Source organism: Xenopus laevis, chromosome 6S, assembly GCF_017654675.1.
Source record: "Xenopus laevis strain J_2021 chromosome 6S, Xenopus_laevis_v10.1, whole genome shotgun sequence".
In the NCBI taxonomy this organism is placed as follows: Eukaryota; Metazoa; Chordata; class Amphibia; order Anura; family Pipidae; genus Xenopus; species Xenopus laevis.
In genome coordinates, this window is record NC_054382.1 from 33,505,978 (window position 1) to 33,527,479 (window position 21,502).

Sequence of the window (21,502 nt, forward strand, 5' to 3'; positions counted from 1 at the left end):
ATGTACAGTATGGGTTGTTTGTGTCCACAGTGAATCGTACGATCCCAGGGGGTGGCCCTTATTTTTTTAAAATGGTAATTTTCTATTTATGATTACCCAATGGCACATACTACTAAAAAAGTAATTTATTATGAAAATGGTTTATTTACATGAAGCAGGGTTTTACATATGAGCTGTTTTATGCAATATCTTTTTATAGAGAACTACATTGTTTGGGGGCATAGTTTTCCTTTAAGCAAGTTGGTACCAACGTGTCCCGTTGCATGTGGATGTAACTAGGGAAGCATGAGGAAAATTTGAGTCTCCCAAGCAGCACTGCCCCCTAAAAATTGTCACCCAAGGCATTGTGCCATGGGAGCCAGGATGGTATAAATGTCTCACCTGAATGGCATTTATGGAAGGGGCTGAATATGTCCTATGAAGAACCTCCATGTTCTGTAAGAGATTACTCATTTCCACTATATAACTGTGACACTGTGAAAGTTCTGCGATTGAAACATAATAAAAGGAAGTGATTAGATAAATTAATAAAAGCTTAAAAGATTTATTGGAATAAGAAGTATAATTTTGCTGCATGTAATCAAATAGTGTGGTAGCCTGAATTTCATTAGCATGAGTTACGCACAATAATAATACCTCCTTTGGAATATCAGGCAGTACTATTAATATTGCAAAACTGCAAAAGAAACAAATTACTTAACTCACACGGCAGAGGGCCACTGACAGCTACCCTACACAAAGATAGGTATAGTGATTGGTTTAAATGAGATGGCCTCTAACAAAATGTTATTTAAGCAAGCACACATTGTTAGATGCAGCAAAGCATAAGTGAATTAATATTCCAGCATATTGACTTTACCCAATTCAGTGGGGATGTATATTGTGTTTTATAGATCACCTTTTGCACATTTCTCCATTTCATCTGAAGACTGGAGCCATGATGGAACCCTTGCGTCATTATTTACACAAGAGAATGGAAGATTGTTGCCAAGCTTTAGAGAATTCTTTCTATTGAAATCCTGTAACAACAAGAGTTATCTTTTTAAAGAGCTACAGCAAGTTCATTTACAAAATGTATGCTAAATATGTAATATATAATGTATAAGCCGAGTTTTTCAGCATCCAAAATGTGCTGAAAAACTCTACCTCGGCTTATACTCGGGTCAGCGGTACCCGACCCGAGTAGCTGAGATTTCAGTCACTTTTAATCATTCCTATACCAACAGTACACTTGGGGAGAGACTGCAATATCCCACAATGCCCTCTGTTGGTTATATGAAAGAATAACAGTGCGCCCTCTTTTGGTTATATGAAAGAATAACAGTGACTGCAATATCACACAGCACCCTCTGTTGGTTATATGAAAGATTAACAGTGACTGCAATATCACACAGCGCCCTCTGTTGGTTATATGAAAGTATAACAGTGACTGCAATATCACACAGCGCCCTCTGTTGGTTTTACAAAAGATTAACAGTGATGGCAATATCAAACAGCACCCTCTGCACATGGTAGTGGGACAGTGGGACAATGCACACAGTAATCCGTTTGGCAATTCTCTGTCACCATCAACTTTGCAAAGAAGTCCGGTTGATCGCTGGGGGGGGGTCACTTTGTAGTTGTGTCTAGGCTTATACTAGAGTCAATAAGTTTTCCCAGTTTTCGTAGGTAAAATTGGGTACCTCGGCTTATACTCGGGTCGGCTTATACTCGAGTATATACGGTATATGAGGCGATACTCAGGATGACTTAACCTACACAATTTTTCATAAATCATCTTAAACAAAACCAGTGATCAGAATATATATCTCTCTCTCTCTCTCTCTCTATATCTATATATATATATATATTATATATACAATCCCCTATGTACCATGGTTTGGTTAGCTTAATTTATATATTTGTGTTACTTTGGACAGGCCAGGTTGCTAACTTCTGGCTCTATAATAAAAACACTAACAATAGGATCTTCATATTTCTGCAATGTGTCTTTTTGTCTTTGTCGTTACTTTCTTCTCTTTTTTCCCCCCATGCTGGTGGCTGCTGCATGGACTACTCTTCCCACAATCCTTTGTGAACCATGTTGCGTTAAGTGATATAACGGAGTGCTATTTTGGACAGGGTCATGTCGTTATAGTATAGTAGAAACACCAATTACAGCACCTTATACCTTTGTGATGTGCCTTTTTAATTAAGAGATTTTGGATTTGGCTGAACGACTGAATCCTTCGCGAAAGATTAGGCCGAATATCGAACCAAATTTGCATATGCAAATTAGGGGTGGGAAAGGGAAAACATTTTTACTTCCTTGTTTTGTGACAAAAAGTAACGCAATTTCCCTCCCTACCCCTAATTGCATATGCCAATTAGGATTCGGATTTGGTTCGCCCGGGCAAAAGGATTTGGCCGAATCCAAATCCTGCTAAAAAAGGCCCAGTCCTGGCCGAATCCCGAACCAAATCCAGGATTGGGTGCATCCCTATTTTAAATGCTTAAAGGGACTGTTCACCTTTGAGTTAACTTTTAGTATGATGTAGAGAGTGATATTCTGAGACAATCCACAATTGGTTTTAATTTTTTTTTTTATGATTTGTGGCTTTTGAGTTTTTTAGCTTTTTATTCAGCAGCTCTTCAGTTTGCAATTTTAGAAATCTGGTTGATAGGGGTCCAAATTACCCTAGCAAACATGCATTGATTTGAATAAGAGACTGGAATATGAATAGGAGCAGGACTAGATAGAACGATTAGTAATTAAAAGTTAATTACCATAAATGTGTAGCGTTATAAGAATTTTAGATGGGGGTGACCCCCCCCTTTTAAAAGCTTGAAGGAGTCAAATCATAACTATGATCAATTGAAAAATTACTTTGAATTGGCCATTCTATAACATACTAAAAGTTAATGTAAAGCTGAACCACCCCTTTAAGGTTGATTGACTGACCTCAATATCTAGCGATCTCCTGGGTTCCGCTACATTAGGGCCATTGCGACATGCGCTAAAGTAAAAGTGATGGAAGACTTGAGTCTAAAAACAATTAACCCAAATATAAGGTTGCTCATTGGCCTATCGGACTCATTTTAAACCAAAATGTATGTGTTTGATTCAAATACTGGTGTTATACCAGAGGCAACAGAGCTGCTGCTTTGATAATGGCTCCTGACATTACTGATACAGTGGCTAGTACAGGTGGGGCTTGTGGGTCTAGTTTTCATTATGCAAAGTTATATGTAAATGATACCTGCTCACCTTTCCTCACATTTGTGATGTAATATGATGTCACAACTAGTACCTCCCCCTCTCACATGTTAATTAGACACAAGTTGTTTGTGTTTGTTCACTTTGAAACGCAAGTCTGCACTAATATATAATCTAATCTAATTGTTTCTACATAAGACCTGCAAGTGTGGACCTTTTTGGCTTGTTGGATCTGTTACCTTCACATTGGACTGCACCCAGGCATCATACATTCTCATAGACGTGAGTGCTGGCAGATTTATATACGTGTGTGTGTATACATGTAGATAACACAATTGAAAAGCAACAAAACCTATTAACGTTATTACAAACATAATAACAACTGCAATTTGTTTGAGACAAATTGCTTGAGCTTCAGGAACAACATATACACAGTACAGTACAATGGGTCCATTTACTAACACTGGGCAAAACCATAGTAGTCAATAAGAAATCTGCTACCATTATTTCTACCTGAAGTAGACTGAACAAAGCTAATTGGAGACTGGTTGCTATAAGTCACAGCACTGGGGCACATCTGCAATGGAATTTATAAAAAAAACCTGTTACTGACTGTATACAAATACTACTGCTGCTTGATGACCATATTGGAAATCAATCAAGTGCATCAATAGCCAGAAAGACACAGGTGGACTACTGACTGCAGCAAAATCTCCTGAAAATTCTGATTACATACTGTATCTAAAGTATTTAATTGAATCAGAATATCTTCCCTGTAGCACAAGTTGTAATATCACAAACAGCAGAGTACACAGGGGTTCTTCGTAACATAATCCAAACATTAAATCTGATTGAATTGTAGCCTACAGGAATTCAGTCTTTATAGTGCATTTTATTAGTGCTAGTGAAGCAAAGAAATACAAGATCTGATTACAGAAGAGACTACAGTAAGATGTATTCCAAGTGGGCTTCGCTGTAATGGCATTTGCTAAATGTTAGATCAAAACATGAAATGCATGCTTTTACCTTTGTTGAGACATGTCATGTAAGGCTGGCCACTTTAATAACAGGTATTTACATGAGAAGTTTGTTTGTTGGGGGGGGGGGGAATTAACCACATGAGAAAGACTTAAGTGGTTCTGTGGTCCAGAAGACCATACTATTCAAACAGTGTTTTAGCTGAACACACAACCATTAAAATTGATTGCATTGCAGTCTAGAGGAATACAGTCTTTATAGTACATTTTATTAGTGCTAGTCTAACAAAGAAATACAACATTTTGATTATAGAAGAAATTCCAGGAAGATGAATTTCCAGTGGGCTACACTGAGATGGTATTTGCTGACCGGCAGAACATGTAATGTTCGCTTTTACCTTTGCCAAGACAAGTGATGTAATGCTGACCAGATTAATAAGTATTTCCCAGAAAAGGTTTGTTGTTCAAAAGAAAAATTGACCAAACGAATGAAGAAATGTGTGAGTTTGCATTCTTGCTCAAAAGTCTGCTATGTGTTGGCACCCAGGCCGACACAATAGTTCTGGGTGAAGGCAGGACAGGATGCTAATGCCAGTGTAGGGGCGGATTCTCTGCTTTTGTGATTCAGCAGGTCAATTATCAGCCGTATGTGGCATTAGCCTTACTTTTAAGTGCACAGTAAAAGGCAAGGAGGCAATTTGCTTTTCCTAGTAAAAACATGATTGACATTCTTACCTGAGGACTGGGAACAGTATCAAAAGCACTGGAAGCAGATTCTGTGGTTGAGATCATTGGGAAGAACGGAGCATTCAGTTCATGTGGAAACACAGATGATATTTCATTCTGACGGTAAAGCCTGTGATCCCGAAGCCTCAGCATCCACTCTTCAAAAACCTCTGGAGATTTCACCTACAAAACAAAATATTTCTTAAAATTTCTATTTTTTTAATCCAATGAGTTTATATTCTACTTTCACATTAAGTGGAAGTGTATTCATGTATACATATAGCTAATTAGCTAATCAAGCTTATGATAATATTAATATTGGTTGCTGTATTCTTTAAATCTAAGCCATATTACTCAAACCCTGCTGGTAACTTGACTTAGCAAAGTAATAACCAAATGTCCATATCCTCTGCTTTGGCTTTCTTAGTCTTACCTGATGAGGTAAGCTACATTTAGAAATGCCTCATTGTACTCAAAAATGCAGATCATCAGAAATTACAGCTTTGCTGTTTGATAATGGTTGAGAATTTGAAATGGTGCATGTCCTTATGGCAGTGGTTCCCAAACAGCTTGGAGCATTGGCGGGGGATTGGACCCAGTAAGGGCGAGATTTGAAAACAGTACCAATTTGCTCTCCTAGTTACACCTGAAAGCCTAGCTTCAAGTACTTTAAGGTAAGATTCGGAGTGAAAAACTGCAAGACATCATCAAAACTTGGGCTGACTGACCGATACATCAATGTCTTCCTGGAACACCTGTCCTAAGTTTGGAACTTGAAGAAAGAGCATAAACTGCAAATGTCAATCAATGCTTTATGGCAAAACATGTAATTATGCAAGTTCCAGTAATAACATCTACCAGGTAAACTCCAAGAGATGCATATGTAGCAACTGTACTTTTCTAGAAAGAAGACAAGCCATGGTTTATATTTTGGCTGCCAGATTCAAATGCTCTGCTAAACTGTCCTTTAAAAAAACAACAAGTTAAAGAGCTCAGCTGTTTATTATTCTGGTGCCATCAGAGATTAAACAAAATGTATTACTGTGTCTGCCCTCCATTAATCCTGAGATTGGGGGGAAAAAACATGATATTTTGGAAATGGAACAGGATTTACATAGATGATGGGCAGGGGGGCAATTTGGCAGATCCAGAGTGTGGCCAGATGCATAATGATACACCTGGTTAATAATCAGCACAGGAGTATTCCTAATCATTTCATTTCCCCATCTCTGAAAGATAAGCAAACTCTCAGAATGTTGGGAAATCTGGCAACTACTGGAGATGCACATTAGCCCAGACTTATTTCAGTCTATTCTACAGGAAGAGGTAATTCAACGGTTGAATTTCCTAAACAGTGACTCAAGGTTGCCTAGGCAAATTCTCTTTTCCACTGAGGTACAGTATGTTACTGTAAAATTTTTTTCTTAAGGCATTGATGTTTGGCAAACACAAGTGTCTCCGCACTTCACTAGGAAACCTTTGTCTGCTGCACTTTGTACAATTAGTGTTGCTACATAAGTACAAAAATTAAAACGCTGCATATAGCAAACATGGTAACAATATTATCATATTCCCCTAAATACACTACATTTGGTTTACCTTCAAATGGTAAATATGTTCCTCTGTGTCAAAATCAATGCACTTTGTGGATTTTTTCACAGACATAACAGATAGCCCAACATCGATGCAGCCATGTAACTTGCCTCTCTCCATCTTAAAGAAAATCATTTGCAGAAATTACACAACCGTTTTGAATAAAGTGAACTGAATAAAGAAAAAGTATATAAACACAAAAACTTCCAGAAGTAATTCCAGATACTGCAAGCAAATCAAAAGGATTAAAAAAACCACACTGCATATCTTCAGCATCTTAAATAATATATGAAATTGTGTATTAAAGGAAACAAAAGCCAAAGGCAGTGTCCCTGGAAAGGCTCCCCTCTCAGCTTGCACCATAAAATATTTTTTTAGATTGACAGCTGTTTTGGGCAAGGCACTGTTTACATTTTATTGGTTATTGCTTTGTAAAGGTGAAATAGATTGTGTGTACCTATTTATTGTACAGTGCTGAGCAATATGTTGGTGCTTTATAAATGTGTTAGTAACAAAAATATAATTTAACAAGAGCAGTAACTAGAGGTTAAAAGACACAGATGTGATACCACAAAATCATCAAGGGCTAGTAGTAGTAGTGTTACATGTTTGAACTTAGGTACAGAGGTGTATTTATTTCTGCATGATTAATGACAAGTGCCTTCAAGAAACCAAAGCTATAGTCTGTGGCCAGAAACCATGTTCCTAGTAATGGGAGTACTGTAGGCACAAACACAAATCCTGCAAAACCCTTTAGACTTACATTTACAGTATTTTGTTTTGTTTGTTTTTTAACTATAGCAATGGTGCGGCTATAGAAAGTACCTCCCATCAGGTGCATTTTTCTTGAAATTGATGGTTGGCCCAGGGGAAAAAAACTTCCTTGTCCTTTAATATCATAGGAAGAATATGACTTAAAGTGGACCCGTCACCCAGACACAAAAATCTGTATAATAAAAGTCCTTTTCAAATTAAACATGAAATCCACTTTCAATTTTTTATTAAAGCATTCATAGCTGTTGTAAGCTCATTTAAAAATCTCAGCTGTCAATCAAATATTGTCTGCCCCACCTCTATGCCTAGGCATAGAGGCGGGCAGACAATTGCTTTCACTTTCCATTCAGCACTTCCTAGATGTCACTGCTCTCCCCACATTCCCCCGTTCTCTTTACCATTTAATTGTGTAACCAGGGCATGGGGATGGACTTCAGGTCCCCCATTCTGGTGCACAAACAAGATTCTGAGATGATACAAGGCTTGTCTTAATAACAGTGTGCACAAAATGGCTGCTGCCTGCTTGCTATAATTATGAATTCCCAGACTGAATGAAACAAGATTCAAATAATTTATATAGTGTAATTAAAGTTCATTTTGCTTGACTAATGTGATAAAATAGGATTTTGAATAATTTTTTTGGGTGACAGGTCCACTTTAAAGGTAACTTTAAGTCATCAAAAGATGATTTAACAATAACACCAAAAAATTTAAGTGTTTTAAAGTAATGAAAATATAATGTACTGCAGCCCTGCACTGGTAAAATGTATGACACAGGTTAACTTATGGATAACAGATAACACCATTATGTTCTACAGAGCTTATCTGCTATGTAACCTGAGCCTTTTCTCCTTTGAATGGCTGCCCCCATTGCTACACTGCAGCATATATATATATATATATATATATATATATATATATATATATATATATATATATATATATATATATATATATATATATATATATATATATATATATATAAACAATAGTAGTGTTTCTGAAGCAAACAGCAGTTATACCAGTGCAGTGCAACACTGCATTATATTTTCATTACTTTAAAACACTTTTCTTTTTTGACGTTACTGTTAGTACTGAATCGTCAGATACATAAAGAATTCTATTGCTTCTACCTGTATATCTGACGATTCATCTCTATCATATCTGAATTGAAATAGATCTTTCCTGCAAACCATCATAATGGTCGTAACTGTTATATCTAAAGCCACTTTTAGGAATCCTTCTGGACTCTCTAGCTTGATCTATGTCTTGATAAAGCTGGCCTGAAGTGTTTGCACTTAACATTATTATAGTTTATATAAATAAACTGCTGTGTAACCATGGTTGCATTCAAGTTGAAATTGTGCTACAGGGCACACCTTTACATAGTAGACAATAGATGAGCTGTGTAGAATACAATGGTTTTAGTGAATCACCTTCCCAAAAAACAAACTACAGACTACTTGTTGCCATGAAATAGACACCAGGTGAAAAGGTACAAATTCTAAAGAGCAGATTTATAAAAATGAGAGATTAGAGTTTATCACAGAAAAACTCACCCACCTTCTATTCATTCCTAACAGATTTTTAAAAGCATGCATATCAAATTGCTAACTTTCCCACATTGATAAATACACTTTTAAAAATCCTATCGAAATGAAAAGAAAGTGGGCAAGTTTTTCTGTGAGAAACTCTAATCTCTCATTTTAATAAATCTGCCCCTAAATATTACATTTTTTTTTAAAATAAATGATATATCCTTATTTTATCTTATTTACATTTTTATTGAAAATGGGTGTAAAGGAATTCAGAAAAGTTGTCTTAGCCCAAAATTGGAGTTAAATTGCAATAAAATGTTTGCTTGCACCAGAAAATCATCTAACACCAAATCATTTACAGTTTTTTTAAAGGAAAATAATACCCCACGAACAATGTAGGTCTCTATAAAAATATATTGCATAAAACAGCTCATATGTAAAACCCCGTTTCTTATAAATAAACCATTTTCATAATGATATTATACTTTTTAGTATTATGTGCTATTGGGTAATCATAAATAGAAAACTCCCATTAAAAAAAAAAATAAATAAAGGCCGCCCCCTGGGATCCTAGGATTCACGGTGCACACAAACAAACCATACATGTGAGGTCACATGAGCCAATTAACAGACAATTATGTCTTTTGCTCCCACACTTCTTCCTGTTACAGTTAGAGCTGCAGTATTTCTGGTCAGGTGACCTCTGAGGCAGCACACAGACCATCACGAAAAGGTGGGTCAAGGCAAGAGATGTAAAAGGGTAATATTTACATACATATTTACATACATATATATGTATGTATAGTTTTCCTTTAAGCAAAAACGAATAATGCCAAAAAAACATCTACTAACTTCAAAGCATTTGAAGTAGTTTGCAAAGTGTACTCCCAAAATGGTGCATGGAATGACAATTTAACACTGAAGATTCACAAAATGTTCACAAACATTTCACAGAACTAGAATGAGGCTTTTGTGAAGACATTCTTTTTTATAATACTAAAAGGTCCAAGTGTGGCATGAAGTGGTAAACGTTAAAAGCTGAAAAAAGATTCAAGACCACAAGTCTCATAGAAACCACTGTAACCTATTTCAGTCACCTAGAAATCAACATTTTAACACTACGCTAAACTGGAATGCATTAAAAATAGCTGATTTTGGCAGTAATTAAATCCTGCCAATATATGGCTTAAAGTTCATTTCAGCAAAAATACTCACATCTGCCTGGCTTTTGGAATATTTCAAAATTCCTTTGTCCAAGAAGAAATAGCGCTATTTAAAAAAAGAAAAAAAAAAAGAAAGAGAAGCTTAATAATTACAATGCTAGTCTAGAGCTTAATATATAAAATATATCCATGTGCAGCAGAAAATACAGGTACAATTTTTGCTATGTTTGGGATACCTACTGTATAACATAAGTAATAAATATTAATATAATTTTTACTATTAGTGTCAACTTATGGGGCAGAACAAAATTTCAACATGTTTAGTTTGTCGGTTAATTAAACTGAGGACCTCAGAGCTGAAAGGTGGCAATGTTAACCACTGCACCATGTTTGCATTAATTAGAGGCACATTTATCAAGGGTTGAATTTCGAAATTCATGTGAGTTTTTTTAAATTCCCTTGGGGAGATTTAAAATATAAAAATAAAAAATCTAATTTACACGACCCGAAAACTTGAATCGAATTCGATCAAATTCGATCAGGAAGGCTACAAACAACTCCAAATTGACCCCTGGACCTCTCCCATTGATTTATACAGCAGGTTTTAGGTGCCAATAGCGAATTCCGAATTCATCGAGTATGATAAATCTGGAAAGACTAATTAGATTTTTTTTAAAAAAAAACTCGAATCGAGTTTGGATAATTCCCTAGTCGAATTTGACAGTTTTGACCATAAAAAAAAAAAAAAAAAAAAATCTAAAATTAGAATTTTTCAAAACTACATGGCACTAGGATTTAATTTAAATTCAAGACATCACAGGAGGAAATTTCCACAAACTTCTAAAAAACTTTTATTAATTTCCTGTAATTTATATAGTGCATACATATTTCCTCAAGTGCTTTACAGAGATTATACTGTACATCATTCATAAAACAGAAAATGCCAATGCTTACCTTGTGCCAGCCTTTAAGTGGCCACTTCCTCTTCTTCAAAAGGAATCCCTCTTGCTTCTCTGGCTCCTGAACATAGTTTGTGCTACTCCGAAGGCCTTCAACAATCTCCCAGCTATCCTGTAATATTGGAGAAAATTATGGGTCAAGCGGCAGATTTCCCACAGCTGCCAAAAGGCAGACATACAAAATACTTTTTGTTAAAGAATTAGAGGAGAGGCACTGAGCCACAACACGGATATTACATGTTTACATAGAGATGCAGTCTTACTTTATGCTTCATCGATTTCCACCGGTGCATTTTCTTCAGGTGTAAAAGGTAATTTTACAACTGCAACATATAATCTCACAGATTACAGCCTGTCTTGTTGGAGAAATGGTAACTGACAAGACCACAGCCAGCAGCAAATGAGACAGCATTAAAGGCTAAGATCACAGTTCAGTATTCCTTACTATTGTCATGACACAAAAGAATGCGGTCAGTGGGCATTTCAGATAGAGATAAACATATTTACAACATAAACACATTTACACCCAAAACCTCAACAGAGTATCTTGGACTGGACGAAATTATCCCATGTTTACTAGAGCATCATAATGTCTCTGTTTTCAGCAGCAAGTCAAAAAAATTGTAAAATGAGTCCAAGTAATTGCTGCTGCTAAAAAATGCCCAAATGTATTGGGCTAAAACAGGATGAATAAAAAAGAATCACAGTAATGCTTGCAGCAGTAATACTTGGTAAGTAAAACCTATTGTGTGTATTGTGTTTATTATCACTTTGAGCAGGGGTCCCCAAACTTTTATACCCATGAGCCACATTCAAATGTTAGCGTTAGGGAGCAACACAAGCTTGAAAAATGTTCTAGGGGTACCAAACAAGGGCTGTGATTGGCTATTAGGTAGCCCCTATAAGAACTGGCAGCCTACAGGAGTGTCTGGTTGGCAAAACACCTTTTGCAACCAAAACTTGCCTTCAAGCCAAAAATTCAAAACTAAGCACCTGCTTTGAGTCCACTGAGAGCAACATCCCCAAGGGGTTGGGGAGCAACATGTTCCTACGAGCCACTGGTTGGGGATCGCTGACTTAGAGAATCAGGCCCCTTTCTACAAGCCCTAGTCCCAATTAACATTTGCTAACAGAAAGGCCAGTCAAAAACTGCTTAAGCCAATAAGCAGCTCCGAAAATAGTCTAAATCTAGAGAGAAGTTGTACTTATACCGTTACAAGGAAAGGCTCAATGTCTTCCTCCTCAATACAAGCCCAAAACAGGAGTTACTTTTACAGAGACTGAAGGAAATTCAAATTATCTGTCACCATCTGTCACTCAAGGCAACACAAGGTTACTGGTGTAATGAGGAACCTGGCAACCAGATATCAGCTTCAATTTGAAAAGTAAGGACTGCAAAAAATATATAAATGTATTTATATAAAAGAGAGAAAGAGTGTGAGTTGCTTTAATAAAATTAATATTTTACTCCCTGATATTTCACCAAAAATACCAATTAAATGAAGACAAGTTACTTTACACATTCCCATACCTCCCAACATTTTGGAAATAGAAAGAGGGGCAAAAAGATTTGCCGCACAGAGCAGCATTTTGTGGCCACACCCCCTAATTACCATGTTCATTTTACAGAATTTGGCAGGTTATGAAAGTCTGAACACATTTCTTTGGTTATGTGTTATTACAGTTTTTCTAATGAAGGTGAATTGCCCTTTAAGCTGCAAGGCACAGTTTCCCCAAGAGACCTGTTTATCTTAAACTGCTTCTTTGCTTATCTTAAATTGTTACAAAAGTAACAATTTGCACCTGGTACCTATTCTGGGCTCTCTGCCAAAAGCCAATTAAGTTAGAAAATGTATATCTTTTTCTGGCTGTTCAATGCAGGAGATCAAAGAGAAAGTTGGGACATTTAAGTACAAATCCGGAACTGCGGGTTGAGCTGTCAAAATCGGGACTGTCCAGCGAAAAACGAGACAGTTGATTGGTATGCAATCTGTCTGTAAAAATCCATTTGCCAGAAAAAAAAGGCTATTTCTTGGATGTTTAAAAAAATTTTAAAAAAAAACAAAAAAAAAAACGATTCAACCTTATGAAGTCTCACACATTTCCAACAGACTGGTTATTAGGATTAGCTGCACTAATGCAAATAGAAACTTTTAGCAGCTGTTCCAAGATATTTGTAGGTTAGCTTCTCTCTACCATACTTCCTTCCATATAACAGCCTGCACCATGCTCTTCTGACTATAGTTAGAGTAGTTTTGTGGGTTACCATGGCAACGTACACACAGAAAATAAAAGCGTAAGCCAAGGTGGGGTGCTGCAAAAAAAACCCAAAAAAAACCACACACACTTTTTGGACTACATATACAGTAAATGCATACATAATTTTTATACAGGCATTATTCCACCAGATGTTATCATCCTGCAAACACCCCTTTCAAAAATAAAAAAAACAAAAAAAAAAAACACGATTTGTTTTACATTGTACAGGTATGGGCTCCCTTATCCAGAGACCAGACATTCAGAAAGCTCCAAATTTAGGGGTAAGCCACCTCCTATAGGTACTGTTTTAAGCAAATGAAATTGTAATTATTTAATTTTCTCTGTAATAAGAGTACCTTGTATTTCATCCTAACTAAAGCTGGCCATAGATGACCATTTCAAGCAAATAATTGGACAATAGATAGACCGATTAAGAATTTTCTAACCTGGCCGATCAATTTTCTGAAAAATCGTTAGTTGCACAAACGTTAGTTGCACAAACGTTCGATTCCCACTAACCTCACGATAATGTGACGGATAGATTGGATTGCACTAAAATCGGTCATCCATCAAAGAAAAATCTTTGCGTCTATGGGGACCTTTAGCCTCAACCCTATCACGTCTACTTAATGTTAAAATGTTTTTAAGCAGCCTTTAGCTACAGCGATCTAAATGATGGCAAAACCTCAGGTTCCAAGCAATCTGGATAATAGATTCTATACCCATATTGGGCGTATTTGGCCCAATGCATGGTCTAAACCAGTGATCCCCAACCAGTAGCTCGTGAGCAACATGATGCTCTCCAACCCCTTGGATGTTGCTCCCAGTGGCCTATAAGCAGGAGCTTATTTTTGAATTCCAGACTTCCAAGCAAGTTTTTATTGTATAAAAACTAGGTGCACTGCCAAACAGAGCCTCAATGCAGGTTGACATTCCACATAGGGTCTATCAAATGGCCAATCACAGCACTTAATTGACCCCCCAAGAACATTTTTCATGCTTGTGTTGCTCCCCAACTCCTTTTACTTCTGAATGTTGCTCACGGGTTCAAAAGGTTGGGGATCCCTGGTCTAAACTGTAGATGCCTTTCTACATTTTTCTAACAGCTCTAATGTTTCAACATCACTTGGGACATGCACAAAGAATTAATGCAAAAGAGATGGTGGGGGGGGGCAAAAGTCACTTTCTCTCTACAGAGAGACATCTATTCCATTAAATGCACTTTGCACATTCTTCCATTTATCTGAGCCAAATATGCAATTTCCTCTAGGCAATAATATGCTTGGAGAATATTTTCATTTAGAAGGCCATCTGCAGAATAGTTTTATGTTAAGCATAGTTTACTAGATATATGTAATGCACACTGTTGCTACAGATTTATGTTTTTTAGTCATGGAATTCACATTCACAGCAAGCTGGCAGGTGCCATTTTGTAGACACTATTATTAAGGTAACTTTGTTTCATGCCAAATTCTTGTGTATGTGCCAGAATAGGAGAAGCGGTTACCCCTGCCCATTAGCGATGTGCAGGCCATGGGCATAGAGGCGGGGCAGACAATTACTTTCACTTTCCATTCAGCACTTCCTAGATGTCACTGCTCTCCACACATCCCCCCGTTCTCTTTACCATTTAATTGTGTAGTCAGGGCATGGGAATGGACATCGGGTCCCCCATTCTGGTGCACAAACAAGATTCTGAGATGATGCAAGGCTTTCCTTAAAAACAGTGTCCACAAAATGGCTGCTGCCTGCTTGCTATCATTTTCCCAGACTGAAGGAAACCGTGTCGGACTGGCCAACAGGGATACCAGGAAAACTCCCGGTGGGCCCAGGTGTCAGTGGGCCTCTTGCTTCTAACCATTTGGGCTATTTCATGGTCATTCTCTATTTCTTTATGGTAAAAAAAGAGGATTAATAATGGAAGAATAAAGTATAGTAGATATAATATAGTAAAGTAAAGCATAGAAGATTAATATAGTAAAGACAAAGTGATAATGGCGCACACATCGGTAGGATTCTTGGGATAGATCCAAAAATATATGAAAGACTGTATAAAATCTTTTCCTTTATTAATGAAAATGATTAAAACCACAAGATCCAAAGTAACAAGGCAGGGGAGTGCATGGCTCTACGCGTTTCGTGACTAGCAAGTCACTTCATCAGTCACTTCTGATGAAGTGACTTGCTAGTCACGAAACGCGTAGAGCCATGCACTCCCCTGCCTTGTTACTTTGGATCTTGTGGTTTTAATCATTTTCATTAATAAAGGAAAAGATTTTATACAGTCTTTCATATATTTTTGGATCTATCCCAAGAATCCTACCGATGTGTGCGCCATTATCACTTTGTCTTTATTATCCACGTGACCAGAGTGGATCGTCGGTGAAACGGGATAGAACACTCACCTGGCCCCATTAAGGATCTTGTTTGTGCATGACTTTGGTTGTAAGATTAATATAGTAAGTAGATATAAAAGACTAGGAGAATAAATGTAGGATTTGTTCATCAACTAAAAAGACCATGGAGAGGTTGACTGAGGAGAGGAGGAATAATATTTTGGAAAGCGGGCCCACCGTCTAAGGTTTTCTGGTGGGCCACTGGCATCCCAGTCCGACACTGGAAGGAAACAAGATTCAAATAATTTGTACAATATAATTAAAGTTCATTTTGCTTGACTAATGTTATAAAATAGGATTTTGAATAATTTTTTTGGGTGACGGGTCCCCTTTAAATTACCATAATGTGAAACAAGAAACACAATAGGACTTCATCCCCAGAAAGCAAGATAATAAGATACTTTATAGGTTATATTACCGTAAGTGTATTTAAAATGGCGATGCTTATTAGTCAACCATGCCAACACTTATTAAACACATTAAAAAACCCTAAGACTCCTGTAAGAGGAGGGGCCAACAACAATTGACCAGTAAATGCTAGCTACTGATTGCCTGCTATGAGTTACTGCTCCTGGGCAAACTTACTTCCCTTACAAAATTCTGATTGCTTATCTTGAATATAGCCAATAAGACAAACTTTTTTTTTGAGTGGTTCAGTCACATTTCCAAGTAAATACATTCACCTACAGCAGTCAAAAACATTTTTAAGTAAAAGTTTGACTTCTACCATTTACCATCTAAAACCTACCGAATTGCTGTTTTAGCCTATGGGGGACCTCCTAGAACCTATTTGGAGTCAATTGGTGGACTCTGAAAAATCGGAGGGTTTTTTTGGGAAAAACTTTGAATCGTATGATTCGAATGCGCTATTACTTCAATTCGTATGATTCGAATTCGAAAACGGACCTATTCGATCTAAAACAGACCTATTTAGCCAAAAAAAAACAAACAATTGATTTAATTTTGGTTGGTCTTTCTGAATTCGAATTTCAAAGTTTTTCAAATTTGAAATTCAACCCTTGATAAATCTGCCCCATAATGTACAACATTTCTAGCCTACTTCTTTAGTTAACCTTCACTTCTCCTTTAACAGCCTAGATATTGTGGTTCCCCTTTATTAATATATAGCAGGCTCTGAAGATTAAAGCCACTTCTAGGTAGAAGATAAGCATAAAAAGGAAATTACATTAAACGTTTTGCATGGGTGACTGAAAGCCCTGTAACACGTTATAAGCTCTTTTCTCGATTTGCTAAAGTACATATTGACATTGCATTAATATTATTACAGTTATAAATTTCTGACGGTTTAACAATACTCAAACACAGAAGTTTACTCTATACTTCTTTTGCCTAAGAAGCTTAGCTCTGGTGAGTAAAACAAATTAAGTCTACTACTCTAGAAGCTGGCAGCACATCAACTGTGGGCAGGAGACAAGAAAACATTATACGTCTATTGATCCTGGAGCAGTGAGTGGATTATTTCACTGTTCAAATTTCTTTGTGTGTCATGTTCATAATTTTAAGAGGAAGGTCACTGATCTTAATCACACAAAATAAAATTAGAGTGACGAACAACCAAGTAACAGGATCCCTTTTAGAAAAAGCATACCCTGCCAACATTAAAGACTGTAATTTCTATGGGTATACTATTAAAAAATATTAATAAAAAAGCTACATCAGGCTTACATGAAAAGTAATCTGGTTCCAAGTTTTATAAAAGGCCAGAATCTTGTATCAAGAAAAATAAAAAACCTAAAATTTTTCACTTATTAGACAGGTATCTACAGGGATCCCTCATCCAGAAACCTTTTATCAAAAAGGTCCAAACTACAGGAGGGCTATCACTCATAGGGGCATATTTATCAAGGATCGAATTTCGAAGTAAAAAAAAAAATTGAAATTCGACCATCGAATTTGAGCACTTCAATAGTCGAAGTATTTTGTTCCAGCAAAAACAGCCGTATTCGATCGTACGATCGAACGATTTAATCCTTCGAATCGAACGATTTGAAGGATTTAAAAAAAAAAAAAAAAAGCTTTGACTTCTCAAAACTTGACCAAAAGCCTCACATAGGTTCTAGGAGGTCCCCCATAGGCTAAACAGCAATTCGGTAGGTTTAAGGTGGCGAAGTGTCGAAGTTTTTTTTAAAGAGACGGTACTTCGATTTTCGAGTGGTCGCATATTCTACGTTTTTTCAATTCGAGTCAAAGTCGAATTTAGCTTATTCGATGGTCGAAGTACTCAAAAATTACTTTGAAATTTGAAGTTTACTTCGAAAATTCACTTTGACCCTTGATAAATCTGCCCCATAGTGTCCATTTTAGAACCCCCATTTTACGTTTTTCGAGGGATCAGAAAGAAATGGTGTAAAATCTAGGAAAATGTAAAATCTGTGGAATGTATTATGCATAATATATATGTGGGACCACAAAACAACAATGTAAAATGAGGGAAAACTTTAAATCAGGAGACGTAAAATGGGGGGTCTACTGTAATTCTAACTACTTTTTCCTTGTATTTGATCATAACTGCAGATCCATAAATATGGTGAAACAATCCTATTGGGTGTAGTATTTTACCAGCCTGGTTGGTAAAAACAATGACTGATACCAATGTTGTGATTAATAAATAAAGATAACAATATAGGAAGGCAAGTATTTTTGCATAAATAATGTGGCAATCCTAGTGGCATGTTTGCTTTGTGCTTAAGAATGCACATTTCTAAAAGCTGTATATGTATTTGATATATATAGTGAATAACGTAACCCCTCTTGTAAATTATAAGGATATTATAAGTTACCGAGGAGATTCATGACCATATAAAGTTTTTATAAAGGTCATGGAACTCCGAGGTAACTTCTAATATCCTCATATTTTGCAACAGAGGGTACTTTATTTATTATAATACACAAGTTTCAGTGAGGCATGTGACATCAGAACTCGCCATTTATAACTCACAATGACATCAGAACTCACCGTTTATAACTGATGACATCAGAACTCACCGTTTATAAGGATATAATTTATATATATTCATGGCTTTTGTGTATTATATTTACATATATTTGTACTCAAATTATTATAGCATCAAAACAGACATATGTTTGTGAAATATCAAGTGTTGGGAAGATTTAAATCCCACATTAAATAGGGGGGGGGGGAATGTAAGCCTGACAATAGAACCACGAAAAAAATCACCAGTGATTATTACTAAAACCAAAAGATATCAGAAAGAGAAATAGTCAAAAGGAAAGATTAGAAGTTTAGTAAGAACCACTACAGATGTGCCGAGTAAAAGAAGAGCAGTGGCTTTAGTTCAAACAGATTTGTTCACAGTACATACCATCCATGGAGTCTGAAATTTGGAGCTGGAATCACTTCCAGCTTTCTGAAGGCATTCTCCACACAATGTCTTTGTGTTCAAAGCTGCTTTGTCACAGGCTAAGCATATGTTGTGATTTTTTAGCTGCCTTCTTCTTACCCATAGGTTCTTTATTAATTCTACGGTCTTCTGAGGATGAATGTGATTGGTCTATACACAACGGACATAAGGGAAGGCCAGTTAGGCTCACTTTTTTTTAATCATTACCGCTAATCATTAAAATGCATTGGGGATTTCTAATAGAAAATACCCAAAGCACCCCACACACACACAAAAAAAAAAATAATGTTTGTGTACAACTTAGCTTACTTAATTTTTTTTTTTAAAGGAAGATGGTCAGGCACCCTTCCCTGTGCAATGGAAAAATACACACAAGAGCAACATTATTTCTGTTTATATTGCCACATTTCACTAAAAGTAGATGAAGTTGCTGGAAAAAAACCTCGCCTCGCAATAAGTATTCGTGTTTCATAGTTTTCTATTGATGGCACTCAGCTTTCAACAAAGATCAGTCCAATGGAAAGCAAAAAGCATCTATAACCAAATTGTAAATACCCTAAGAAAATATGTGTTATGTTAAAGGAAAACTTTACCCCTAAAATAAATATTTAAGCAATGTGACATTAAATAATATTACCAAACTGGTATATATATTTAAGTAAATATTGTCCTTTTACATCTATTGCCTTGAACCACCATTTCGTGATGGTCTGTGTGCTGCCTCAGAGATCACCTGACCAGAAATACTGCAACAGGAAGAAGTGAGTAAGCAAAAGACAACACTGTTTTTTTAATTGGCTCATGTGACCTAATCTGTATGGTTTGTTTGTGTGCACTGTGAACCCTACGATCCTAGTGGCAGCAATTGTTTTTTTAAAATGGCAATTTTCTATTTAGGATTAACCAATGGCACATACAACTAAAAAAGTATATTATTATAAAAATGGTTTATTTACATGAAGCAGGGTTTTACATATGAGCTGTTTTATGCAATATATTTTTATAGAGACCAACATTGTTCAGAGGGTATACTTTTCCTTTAAGCCTCACATAGCCAGAGTTGGCAGTTCGCCCCTAAACTCATCCTTCATGTCAGCAGGAAGAGCAAGCAGAGCAAGAAATGATAAGCACAGAGCACACTCCACGAACCCTGCATATCTTCTTTTTTTTATTTTTTTATTTGAGCAACTGAAAATATCTCATCATCTATAAACACATCCTGGTCTAAATTTCTTTTGAAAAATGCGTCTATAAAATGCTTGTGATATAAATTTTCACAGCATCATGGTTTAAATAAACAGCTAAAAATACAAACACACAACTACATAGTTCTCCCTTATTGTTATTAATTATTGCCTACATGGCTCAACTTTTTTTTTTTGTTTTAAGTCTATTTTAGGAGCATCAGAGAGCAACATTAATGAAGTCCTGTATCAGCATGCATCCACCCACCTCAACTGTTCTAACTAAAACAAAACCACATCCACAGATGGCAAGGTGATAGCGAGGTTCACACCATTCCAGGCTAACAATTGTCTTTTGCTTCTCAGAGATGGAGAAAAAAGAAATGTTGGACCACAGGTGGTATCCCTAGAAACTGTTTCCTAAGAGCATGTCTAGAATATAAATAAATCACTCCTGTACACCGCTTGTATTCCTGCTAAATGTGCCTGCTTGTTAATCAGCCTTTGACATGGATTAATTGCTAATCAATTTAATGATGAAAATATATTTTGGTATTGATCTGGGCAGATTAAAAGGGTACACATATTACAGAGCAGAACAAAAGGTAATTCCTTATCACTACAAATATTACTTTTTCTACTTCTCGGACAAGAACTGTCATTCAAGGATAAGGTCAGCAAAATAGCCTTGATGTACAGAGTATAATTTAAATAAATACAAAATACAAGCAGAAATTAATTGCATTGGCTGTATTTTTCTACAGCTTCCACATTACGTTGATTGCCCCTGATACTACTATGGTACTAGTTAGCCTTTCATTACAAATTTCTATGTGCAATTTCTATGTCATCTGAAATGCAAACATTGCAGAAAACAGCCATTCTATTTTCATTTCTTTACCATTCAGGGAGGTGGTAGCGTGGCATGAAAACTATGACCAGAGTCAAATCTAGATATATTAAAAAAAAATTATAATATATATATATATATATATATATATATATATATATATATATATATATATATATAAATATATATATATATATATATATATATATAAATATATATATATAAAGTCAATTGTGGTGAGCGCACTCTTACCGGATTTTTTAGATGATGGGTGCGTTGGTCAAGTTTTTTGCATATGTAGTAAAGGATGGACCCACACTCCACAGTTCTTGGTGAAAAAAATGATGTGTTTTATTCACAATGCATATCCAACGTTTCGGTCCACGCTGACCATCCTTGAGAAAGGTACCAGCGTGGACCGAAACGTTGGATATGCATTGTGAATAAAACACATCATTTTTTTCACCAAGAACTGTGGAGTGCAGGTCCATCCTTTACTATATA

At 36.2% G+C, this 21,502-nt stretch overlaps 1 protein-coding gene across 5 annotated transcripts in view; it reads right to left on the bottom strand.

Moving 5' to 3' along the window:
• osbpl3.S (oxysterol binding protein like 3 S homeolog) overlaps positions 1–21,502 on the bottom strand; it is an 83,763-nt gene that overhangs the window by 26,569 nt on the left and 35,692 nt on the right. For 3 of the 5 annotated variants that reach the window (XM_041567505.1, XM_018269230.2, XM_018269229.2), the window contains 7 exons: positions 18,926–19,114; positions 10,922–11,038; positions 10,020–10,073; positions 6,499–6,612; positions 4,909–5,082; positions 899–1,019; positions 382–485 (listed from right to left, as the gene is read on the bottom strand). In XM_041567505.1, coding sequence (XP_041423439.1) covers positions 382–485; positions 899–1,019; positions 4,909–5,082; positions 6,499–6,612; positions 10,020–10,073; positions 10,922–11,038; positions 18,926–19,114 — 873 coding nt within the window. Of the gene's footprint in view, positions 1–381; positions 486–898; positions 1,020–4,908; positions 5,083–6,498; positions 6,613–10,019; positions 10,074–10,921; positions 11,039–11,189; positions 12,182–18,925; positions 19,115–21,502 lie in introns of those variants that run through there. The other 2 variants (XM_018269234.2, XM_018269233.2) reach the window with 2 other exon arrangements.